The 12,239-nt window shown below is 44.1% G+C and overlaps 1 protein-coding gene across 10 annotated transcripts in view; it reads right to left on the reverse strand.

Moving 5' to 3' along the window:
* LOC310888739 (kinesin-like protein KIF2A) overlaps window positions 1-12,239 on the reverse strand; it is a 368,750-nt gene that overhangs the window by 270,310 nt on the left and 86,201 nt on the right. For 6 of the 10 annotated variants that reach the window (XR_014576113.1, XM_083815726.1, XM_083815725.1 and 3 more), the window contains one exon: window positions 10,917-10,967. The exons of the other annotated variants lie outside the window; for them this stretch is intronic. Coding sequence is in view for 5 of the 6 variants with exons in the window: in XM_083815726.1 (XP_083671852.1) it covers window positions 10,917-10,967 (51 nt within the window). In the remaining variant the exon portion in view is untranslated. The remainder of the gene's footprint in view (window positions 1-10,916; window positions 10,968-12,239) is intronic. 10 annotated transcript variants of the gene reach the window in all.

Here is a 12,239-nt window from a genome sequence, read left to right on the forward strand (position 1 = left end):
AAGTCTTTGGCTTAGTGTAAGCACTTCTCTGCAACAACTAAAACATCAGTGTGTTCTCAATATGAATTTTCTCCTAAATAAAAAACACAGCAAGATACCAGCCACTATAAAGAAAATTAACTCTATCCTAACCAAAACCAGGACAATACCCACCCTTTATTGCATACGATTTATGTCAGGCTCGGGTCCCAAACTTTCCAGTACATCCCAATTAATCACCACAACCTTTCCTGTCTTTTGATATATACACACAGATATCATTCCCTTGGTGTACGGGTCATCCCTCTAAAATGTCCGTTGACTTTGTTTAGTCCATGAGTTTGGGTTCCATCTGTTATAGCAGTCCATCAGGGCAGGAGAGATGATGAATGGTGTTGGATTGTTCCATGCAGAGGCCAGCTCTGGTTCCAATACTGTTGCGCTTGTCCAGTTCTATCACCAGTGCAATTTGCTTGGTTCCATCAAAATTCATTTGTCATTATCTGGGTGACTCTTACTGTGATACTATTAATATGGCATACACCAACCATAGTAGTGATGACATGCAGTATCATATATCAATTAACATCATATGATTCAAATCATGGGCTATTCTCACCCAACATTAAATCCCCTTGAGGTACACATCGGACTTCCCCATCGTTCCGTATTATCCATCAAATGCACCCAGGTCCCTGAGCAAAAGCAGTCCCACCAATGGGTTTGTCTTTGCTGAGGCAGGATAAACCCAGACTGCCTTCGCCAGCGTGTTCTTCACATGCACTACAGGGACTTTATCCCCTTCTACAGTATGTAACAGGTTTCACTGGGCAGGTCCGGCTTGGTTGGCAGTGTTGACTAACCAGGTGGCCTTTGCCAAATGTGTATCCCAATGTTTGAATGTTCCAACACCAATGGCTCTCAGCACAGTCTTTAACAGTCCATTATAGCGCTCGATTTTCCTGGAAGCTGGTGCATGATAGGGGATATGACACACCCACTCAGTACAATGTTCTTTAGTCCAAGTGTCTATGAGGTTGTTTTGGACATGAGTCCCATTGTCTGACTCAATTGTTCCTGGGGTGCTGTGTTGCCATAAGACTTGTTTTCAAAGCCCAGGATAGTGTTGCGGGCAATGGCATGGGGCACAGGATATGTTTCCAGCCATCCAGTGGTTGCCTCCACCATTGTAAGCACATGGTGCTTGCCAATGTGGGTTTGTGGGAGTGTGATATAATAAATCTGCCAGGCCTCCCCATATTTATATTTCAGCCATCGTCCTCCATACCAAAGAGGCTTTAACCTCTTGACTTGCTTGATTGCAGCACGTTTCACATTCATGGTTAAATAAAATAAAATAATAAAGAACTCACACTTATGTTGCCAGTCCAGATCCACCTGAGCCACTTCAGTATTAGCAGCCTGATCAACCTGCTGGTTATTTTGATGGTCTTCAGTGGCCGGACTCTTGGGTACGTGAGCATCTACATGGCATACTTTTACAACCAGGTTCTCTACCCAGGCAGCAATATCTTGCCACAATGTGGCAGCGCAGATCGGTTTGTCTCTGCAGTGCCAGTTGCTCTACTTCCATTGCTGTAACCACCCCCACAGGGCATTTGCTGCCATCCATGAATCAATATACAGAGCACTGGCTACTTTTCCCGTTCAGCAATATCTAAAGCCAACTGGATGGCCTTCACTTCTGCAAACTGGCTCAATTCACCTTCTCCTTCAGAAGGTTCTGCAACTTGTGTAGGACTCCATACAGCAACCTACCACCAATGATGCTTTCCCACAATATGACAGGACCCATCAGTGAACAGAGCATGTTGCTTCCCATCTTCTGCTAGTTTACTATACAGTGAGGCCTCTTCAGAACACGTCACCTCCTTCTCTAGTGATATTCCAAAGTCCCTGACCTCGGGACAGTCCATGATCACTTCCAAGATTCCTGGGCGACTGAGATTTCCTATTTGAGCCTGTTGTGTGATAGGTATGACACCCTCACTCCACATAGCATCAGTTGCATGACGTGTAGAGTGGACCCTCCCTTTGAAAGTCCTGCCCAGCACCAGCAGTTGGGGTGACAAGAAAGCTTGTGTTTCCTTTTTGAAACTTTGCAGAGACATAGCTGTTATTTTTTTGATCACATCCATTGGAATCTGACAACTTCAGTCTTGCCATTTTATTCCTAAAAACTGTATCTCCTGTGAAGGTCCCTTGACCTTACTCTGTTTAATGGCAAAATCAGCTTTCAGGAGAATTGGATTATTTTCTTCCCTTTCTCAAAAATTTCTGCCATGTTGCCCCACACAATCATGTCATTAATGTACTTCAGGTGTTCCAGAGCTTTCCCCTGTTCCAGTCTGGATCAGTTCATGGCAAATGGTAGGGCCATGTTTCTAGCCCCAGGGCAGTCGATTCCAGGTGTACTAGACGCCCCTCCAAGTGAAAGCAAACTGGCCTGCACTCTGCTGCTAAAGGGATGGAGAAAAATGCATTAGCGATATCAATTGTGGCATACCACTTGGCTGCCTTTGACTCTAGTTCGTATTGAAGTTCTAGCATGTCCGGCACTGCAGCACTCAGTGGTGGCGTGACTTCGTTCAGGCCCTGATAGTCCACTGTTAGTCTCCACTCACCATTAGACTTTCACTCTGGCCATATGGGACCATTAAAGAGTGAGCAAGTCTTGCTGATCACTCCTTGGCTCTCCAGCCAATGAACCAACTCATGGGTAGGAATCAGGGAGTCTCTGTTGGTACGATATTGCCGTCAGTGCACAGTTGTGGTAGTGACTGGCACCTGCTGTTCTTCAACCCTCAGCAATCCTACAGCAGAAAGGTCTTCTGAGAGACCAGGCAGGGTAGACAGCTGCTTAATCTTTGTGCTCAAGGAAGCTATGCCAAAAGCCCACTGGTACCCTTTTGGATCCTTAAAGTACCCTCTCTTGAGGTAGTCTATGCCAAGGATGCACGGAGCTTCCGGGCCAGTCACAATGGGGTGCTTTTGCCACTCATCCCTAGTTAGGCTCACTTTGGCCTCCGATACAGTTAACTGTTGGGATCTCCCTGTGTGGAATAATTGCCTGCGGTGACTTAGAAATTAACTTATAATACCAAAACACACCTCCATCCCAAAGTCTACCCACTTATGGGGATTGACAGAGTGGTAACAGAATTGGAAGAAAGAGGCATTATTAAAAGGACCTATTCACCCTACAATTCACTAGTGTGGCCAGTAAAGAAACCAACCAGGCAATGGCGTTTTACAGTAGATTACAGTTAAATGCTAATACCGCACCTTTGACTGTCGCAGTTCCAAACATGGCAGAAATAGTGACATTGATACAAGGCACTGCCCGTCCTTGGATGGCTGCCTTAGATGTTAAAGATATGTTCTTCATGATTCTTCTCCTTGAACAGGATAAAGCACAGTTTGCTTTCACATGGAAAGGGATCCAATATACTTTTCACAGTATCACAGTATCACAGATTTCTAGGTTGGAAGAGACCTCAAGATCATCGAGTCCAACCTCCGACCTAACACTAAGTACTCCACTAAACCATATCGCTAAGCTCTACATCTAAACGTCTTTTAAAGACCTCCAGGGATGGTGACTCCACCACCTCCCTGGGCAGCCCGTTCCAATGCTTAATAACCCTTTCGGTAAAGAAGTACTTCCTAACATCCAACCTAAAACTCCCCTGTCGCAACTTTTGCCCCTTCCCCCTCGTCCTGTCACCAGGCACGTAGGAGAACAGACCAACCCCCACCTCTCTACAGCCTCCTTTAAGGTACCTGTAGAGAGCGATAAGGTCGCCCCTGAGCCTCCTCTTCTCCAGGCTGAACAAGCCCAGCTCCCTCAGCCGCTCCTCGTAAGACTTGTTCTCCAGACCCCTCACCAGCTTGGTCGCCCTTCTCTGGACTCGCTCGAGCACGTCCATGTCCTTCTTGTAGCGAGGGGCCCAAAACTGAACACAGTACTCAAGGTGCGGCCTCACCAGAGCCGAGTACAGGGGCACAATCACTTCCCTAGACCTGCTGGCCACACTGCTTCTTATACAGGCCAGGATGCTGTTGGCCTTCTTGGCCACCTGGGCACACTGCTGGCTCATATTCAGCCGACTATCAACCAATACTCCCAGGTCCTTCTCGGCCAGGCAGCTTTCCAGCCACTCATCTCCCAGCCTGTAGCTCTGCTTGGGGTTGTTGCGCCCCAGGTGCAGGACCCGGCACTTGGCCTTGTTGAACTTCATACAGTTGACCTCAGCCCATCGCTCCAGCCTATCCAGATCCTCCTGCAGAGCCTTCCTGCCCTCGAGCAGATCGACACACGCACTTAGCTTGGTGTCATCTGCAAACTTACTGAGGGTGCACTGGACGCCCTCATCCAGATCATCGATAAAGATATTAAAGAGGGCCGGCCCCAGTACCAAGCCCTGGGGGACACCACTAGTGACCGGCCTCCAACTGGATTTGACTCCATTCACCACAACTCTCTGGGCCTGGCTATCCAGCCAGTTTCTAACCCAGCGAAGCGTACGCCAGTCCAAGCCCCGAGCAGCCAGTTTCTTGAGGAGAATGTTGTGGGGAACTGTGTCAAAAGCCTTACTGAGGTCAAGGTAAACCACATCCACAGCCTTTCCCTCATCCACCAAGCACGTCACTTGGTCATAGAAGGAGATCAGGTTCGTCAAGCAGGACCTGCCTTTCATAAACCCATGCTGACTGGGCCTGATCGCCTGCTTGCCCTGCAAGTGCCGCGTGATGACCCTCAAGATAATCTGCTCCATGAGCTTTCCTGGCACTGAGGTCAAACTGACAGGCCTTTTAATAGGCTTCTTCAAGGATATAAACATTCCCCCACAATTGCTCACAATGCTTTTGCTAAAATCTTAGCAGAGATTCCTGTTTCACATCCTGATAGGGGGAAAAAGTCAGGAAAGTGTAAGAGACACAGTGGAAAACATTCAGAGAACACTGCTCAACTAAACCCCTATGCATGGGAAGCCAAAGATTGTTCAGGAAAAGTACACCGGATTAGCACCTGGTGGATCTCACCCTCTTTCTAACCCTGCCAGTTAAAAAAACACAACCAAGCATAGTTTATTTCCTTTTGTGTTCACAGGAATCCTGAGTGAACTGCATATGGACAGCTGGAGAATCACAAATCAGCAGTTTGAATTGATAAAACTATGCTTCACCCTGATCTTAATGCACTCCCTTTGATGTGTAGCCAGAAAGACCCAGAATGGCCATGGTCCCAAGCCATGTTAAATACACTGGAATTATGGGAACACATGCCATCGGGGAAAACTTAAACTTGGTTACTGTGGTTGTGCATGGAGCTGAGGTGTTTCACTGTGACATCTCATAATGACCCTTGGAACCATGCATTGTCACAGTATAGTGCAAGTGTTGGAACACCTCAGAACAAAAAGGACCTAAATGTCTCTACTTTAGTTTTACATGGAAACAAAATATTTTCAAAAGATGAATGCAGTTGGAATGATTCTCTTTGGATGGCTGATCTTCAAGCCACTTCAGGCCAGACAATACAAATCAGTTGCCGAATAACTAATGGGTCTACTTACAATAGGCTGACTGAAATTAAGACAAATTATGCTGATTCTTCCAGACCCAAAAATTATAGTCCTGATTGTAACAAAATAACTGAACCAAATTCTAATTGCTGGCACAGTTTTACTTTCACCAAGCCTGTAATTGTGTACTGTCTTTGGGGTTACAGAGGCACCAAATTGCTATTTGAATTTATGATCGTTACAGCAACATCTGTGTCAAATGCAAACGATAAGAAGCCTCTGCCCCCACAGATGTTTGAAAATTATACCAACTCCGGCTCCCATTAGTCTAACTCCTTCCATCTTCAACACAGGTCCTTACCTAATTAAAAATGTGGGACAACAACAAGTACTCTTTAACCCTAGCTGGTCTCTAAAAAGGGTAGAGCTAGTACTGTGCATTAATATCTCAGAAATCAACTCAAGATGTACCACCTTTCTGAGAACTGCCTACACCAGCGGGTTATCAGGGTTACATGGACGTTCTCTGAAACAATCTCAGCGCATGCCATGAGATGCCACTGGATTATTGGGAACAGGATTAGGTATATTAAATAGCATTGATGCCGAGGTCCTAATGAGTAGAATAACTGCTACTACAGACGACCTAAGGAAATTGGAATGACCGATAAAATCACACTTATTTGCCTTAGGAACAAGCCAATGGCTCCTATCAGACATTTTACCCCATTGGGAACAAATTGAAGAAAATGATCATGAATTAATTGTAAAGGCCCTCGGAAAAATCCAAGGTGATACTTCCCTTGCCTTGAGTTGTATCCAAGTGCAGTTATGGATACAGTCTGTAGCAGCAGCTATTATTAGAGAGGGAGGAACCTTACCCATTGAAATTTGAAAATTCATAGAATCATAGAATGGCGGCTTGGGTTGGAAAGGACCTCAAAGATCATCTATTTCCAACCCCCCTGCGATAGGCAGGGATGCCACCCACTAGATCAGGTTGCTTCAGAATTTGAAGAAGAGTTTGAAGCATGGTGGAAATTAGTCAACTTTACCTATTATGCAGAAAGTAAAATTATTGCCTTTATACTTACCATAAGCAATGCCACAGTATACAATATATATACAATTATTGCATTAGGACTCAATCATAATGAAACTATACTCTATCCTAAGGAGCATAAAGCATGGGCCCATCAAAAGGGAGGAAAGTGGCAGATGATTGATGTAAATGCATGTATTGTGTGCAAACAAAAAGGCTTAATTTGTGAAAGTAACACGCTCGAAGCCCAAGACATTTGTCTTGACACTGAACAAAATATTTGTCACTTCGAGATATATCCCAATGAAACCCCTGAAACTGTACTTGTATATATTGGGAAAGACTGTGCTTGCATGAGAACCCATTGTGATTCTATAGTCATAGATAATACTACTGTAGATACAAGTAATCACTCGAATGTTTGTGTTCATAACTTTGCCAAAAATCTAGATGTGATTTTAGTTACTCAGCTTCCATCACCTCTTACCAACTTATTACATCTAGTTATACTCTACTTCATGACCTGCTGCCTACCCCTACTGGTATGAATGTTACACTGGTGAAGAAACTACTACAACATGAAAATTTGAAACAGCTGCTGAAACACGTGCAGGAAAATGAACAAAAGACTCTGATTACTGTCCATCATGATATAGAAGAAGTACATCAAGTGTTGGAAGGAGTAAAGGATGAAAAACACTGTTGGTGGGACACTGTTTTGACGATTGCCAACTGCCACAGGAATCTTCAACAAGATGCTTCACCCTGTTTTTGTTTTATTAATATTTACTGTATTGTGTTTCATATTGACAATTTCCCTGTATGTCAAACTTTGAATTATTATGAAACGTATGTTTCATCTAGTATCCCTACAAGATGTACATATACTCGATAATCCTAATCACAAGGACATATGTGATACACCCGATACATTCCAAATGTCCTGAATCTTGAGTGACTATAGTCACGGGGTGGATGGTGTGGAATAATTGCCTGAGGTGACTTAGAAATTAACTTATATTATAATACCAAAACACACCTCCATCCCAAAGGCTACCTGCCTCCAAGGTGTAACCATGCCTCACTGAGCTTGCACTTTAATTTTTTCTACTCTATACCTTTAAAAACAAAGCAAGAAGATTTCGCACCAATCATAACAAATGTATGTGTGACTAGAATCACTCAAACTCCACCTAAAAGATAGAAAATTATATAAATTAGCTTAAGGGAGAGAAGATATTAGGGAAGATACCATTACGAAACATACCTTCTGACTTCTGGGATCAGTCGACAGGCTGAGCCTGTCTTCCCCTCCACTGGGATGCATTTTGGGTAAGATTCGAATGCTTGGTTATGTCAAGTGCCTCCCTGGGAAACTTAGAAATCTCTATAGAGTCTCTTTATATCTTTTAACGCATTTGTATCCAGGCTGTGTTACTCATAATTTTGGGATTTGCACGTGCTTTACAGACAGTGAATTTATCACCAGCAATCCAAAGAACCTGTGAACGTGTTGCTTTAATAAATTGCACAACTCATTAATCTAGCCGTGGTAATTCTCACTGAACGCAACCAAACTCTTTAAGTGTGGCCGTGGTAGTTCATGGAACGTGACTATATTGAGGGTATATTATGTTATTTGTGCATCTGTAATCATAGAATCATAGAATCGTAGAATCAGAGAATATCCCGAGTTCGAAGGGACCCATAAGGATCATCGAGTCCAAATCCTGGCACCACACAGGTCTACCCAAAATTTTAGACCATGTGACTGAGTGCACAGTCCAAACGCTTCTTAAACTCCAACAGGCTTGGTGCCATGACTACGTCCCTGGGGAGCCTGTTCCAGTGTGTGACCACCCTCTCGGTGAAGAACCTCTTCCTGATGTCCAGCCTAAACCTCCCCTGCCTCAGCTTGACTCCATTCCCTCGGGTCCTATCACTAGTCACTACAGACAACAGATCGGGGCCTGCCCCTCCACTCCCCCTCGCGAGGAAGCTGTAGACTGTGATGAGGTCTCCCCTCAGCCTCCTCTTCTCCAGGCTGAACAGGCCAAGTGGCCTCAGCCGCTCCTCGTATGTCTTCCCCTCTAGGCCCTTCACCATCTTTGTAGCCCTTCTCTGGACACTCTCCAATAGTTTCACACCCTTTTTGTACTGTGGTGCCCAGAACCGCACACAGTACTCGAGGTGAGGCTGCACCAGCGCAGAGTAGAGCGGGACAATCACTTCCCTCGACCGACTAGCAATGCCGTGCTTGATGCACCCCAGGATACGGCTGGCCCTCCTGGCTGCCAGGGCACACTGCTGGCTCATATTCAACTTGCTATCAACCACAACCCCCAGATCCCTTTCTGCGGGGCTGCTCTCCAGCGTCTCGTCGCCCAGTCTGTACGTATAGCCAGGGTTGCCCTGTCCCAGGTGCAGGACCCGGCACTTGCTCTTGTTAAACTTCATGTGGTTGGTGATCTCCCAGCTCTCCAATGTGTCCAGATCTCTCTGCAAGGCCTTTCCACCCTCAGCAGAGTCCACAACTCCTCCAAGTTTGGTGTCATCATCAAATTTGGTCAAAACACCTTCTAGTCCTACATCCAAATCATTTATAAAAACATTGAAGAGGACTGGCCCTAAAATGGAGCCCTGGGGGACCTCACTGGTGACTGGCCGCCAGCCTGATGTAGCCCCATTTACCACAACCCTTTGAGCCCTGCCCGTCAGCCAATTGCTCACACATCGTAGGATGCTTTTGTCTAGCTGTATGCTGAACATTTTGTCCAGTAGGATCCTATGGGAAACTCTGTCAAAAGCTTTACTGAAATCCAAAAAGATCACATCAGCTGGTTTCCCTTGATCGACTAGATGGGTGACTTTATCATAAAAGGAAATCAAATTTGTTAAACAGTACCTTCCCCTCGTGAACCCATGTTGACTGGGAGCAATGGCTGCATTGTCCCCCAGGTGTGCTTCAGTAACTTCAAGGATCACCTTCTCCATAATTTTACCAGGCACTGATGTGAGACTGACAGGCCTGTAGCTGTCAGGGTCCTCTTTCTTGCCCTTCTTGAAAATTGGTACAACATTTGCCAGCTTCCAGTCTACTGGGATCTCTCCAGATTCCCAAGACCTTTGAAGAATAATTGAGAGAGGTCTCACGATGACATCAGCCAGCTCTCTGAACACTCCGGGATGAATCCCATCCGGACCCATGGACTTGTATGGATCCAGGTGGAGCAGCAAATCCCACACACATTCAGGGTCGGTTGGGAGTTTGTCATTCCCACTGTCACGGTCCTCCAGCTCAGGGTACCCAGGATCCCAAAGCCCATCTTCGGCGTTGAAGATGGAGGCAAAGAAAGCATTAAACGTTTCTGCTTTGCCTTTGTCCTTGTTTGTGAGGTGACCATCCCCATCAAGTAGCGGACCTATGTTTTCTCTGGTCCTCCTTTTTCTGTTCACATATTTTAAAAAGCCCTTTTTATTGTCTTCCACAGATAGTTCATGATAGATCATGATAGTTCAGTACACTGAACGCGACCAGACTTATAACGACAAATTAGGCATCAATCTCAATTACTTTAGCCTTTACCACAACACCCTGTCACTCCGGAAATACAGATGGGTTCTGCCCCTTTATAGCTTGATGGCATTACAGTAGACTGTACGCCAGCATTCACTAGAGCCTTATACTCCAGTGAGTCCAATGTGCCAGGCCATCGCATCCACACAGTCCAATAAACCCAGTTGTCACTTTCCAGAGGTGACAATCGTGATAAATACCTGCCCATATCCTCCCAAACACCTTGCCACCCATAACCATCATGCCTCAGGGCAGATCTCTGGGTGGAATTTTTAAATAGTTGGCTAACCTTAGACAAATCTGGAAACACATGTAGGAGACATAGCAATAGGATCGTGCTAGTTTGAACATCCCAAGAATATGAAAAATTTTCAAAAACTATTTCAACTAGCCTGGAGTAAAGGGTGTACTTGTTAATAGTTTCCATAGTAAGGTTCCTGAAGTGCAAGAATGATGGTCATACTGCGTACAAATACTGGATTACATTCACAGTTGGTGTAATATGAGCGCATGCTATATACAAACTGGCAAAATCATAAACAAACTCAGGCCATCCTACAAAGATGATAAATAACAAGAAAAACAACCTTTCAAGGATGTTCACATAAAACAACATTGTAAACAAATAAATCTACATTATGACTGGCAACTATTAAACTCATATAATGCTTATAACAAATCTTGTTTTAACACTCTCTGGTTAGATCTGTCATTATTTCAACCCTTTGTGCCCCACGTTGGGTGCCAAAAAGGACTGGTGTGGTATAACCTGGCAGGCAGCTGAGCACCACGCAGCTGTTCTCTCACTCTCCAGGTGGGACTGGGGAGAGAATTGGGGAAAAAAAAAGAAAAAAGAGGTAGAACTTCGGGGTTGAGATAAAGACAGTTTAATAGGATAGAAAAGAAAGGGAAATTAAATAATAATACTATTAAAATATGCCAGTCCCCAAGCAGTGGCAGCTCCCTCCCCAACCCCAGCAGCGGTCCCCCCATTTTTTATTTTTCTTCATGATGTCAGATGGTATGGAATATCCCTTTGGCCAATTTGGGTCAGCTGTCCTGGGTCTGTCCCCTCCCAGCTCCTGTTGCAACCCCAGCCTCCTCACTGGCAGGGCAGTATGAGAAGCTGACAAGTCCTTGACTTAGTGTAAGCACTGCTCAGCAACAACTAAAACATCAGTGTGCTATCAACATTATTTTTCTCTAAATCCAAAACACAGCAACATACCAGACACTATGAAGAAAATTTATTCTAAGCCAAAACCAGGACACCTGAAATATCTCATTTTATGTTTACTTGAAGCAGCTTAAGCATTAGTCATTGTCTTAGTTGAAACATACACCCTTCAGAAAATGGATGAATTGAATTTAAAATGACCAAAAAATATTCATAATTCTGTAGAATTCTGTAGAGTGATTGATTTAAAACAAAAGTAGTCAGTTTTACTGTAGAAAATTGACAATTACCAGAGTATGAAAGACATTCTATAGCATAAAGAGATCTCAATTATTTGATATTTCCCTGACAGTGCAAAAGAAACAGATAAATTACATCCACCCAAAAAATAAAAGCACAGTTGAAACCATATTAAATATATTGCCCTGTTGTTTTTTCTTCTATGTGTTCCTCATTCAAAATGCCATAAAATGTAGGGCAAAAGTAAAAAAAAAATCAAAAATAACAATCTTCAGATCTATTGAAACTTAGTTTCCTAAATATCTTAAATAGCTTTGATTTCTAGACTGCCATTTCCCCTGGATGGACCTTTCAAAGACCTCACTACTGTATGGATTCTGTGTGCTCAGAGGGATAAGCTGAGCTGATGAGATCACCAGGATATTCTCACTTTTTTTTCCTGTGTTTTTATAAAACTGGTGAGGTGTAATTACTTGTTGAGATGCTTCTCCAAATCTCAGCTTAAAGAGGCTAACATGGTCCAAAACTTCCAGGAAGAAGGGATAGCAAAGCATAACTGAGACACACGGAGACACAGTTTCTCAAAGAAAACAGCACTGGAAAATTATTGCCACAAGTAAATAAATAAATAAGCTAGCACTTGAATTCCTCAATAAAACAAACACAAAAGGATTT

Source organism: Anser anser, assembly GCF_964211835.1.
Source record: "Anser anser genome assembly, chromosome: W".
NCBI classification, from domain to species: domain Eukaryota; kingdom Metazoa; phylum Chordata; class Aves; order Anseriformes; family Anatidae; genus Anser; species Anser anser.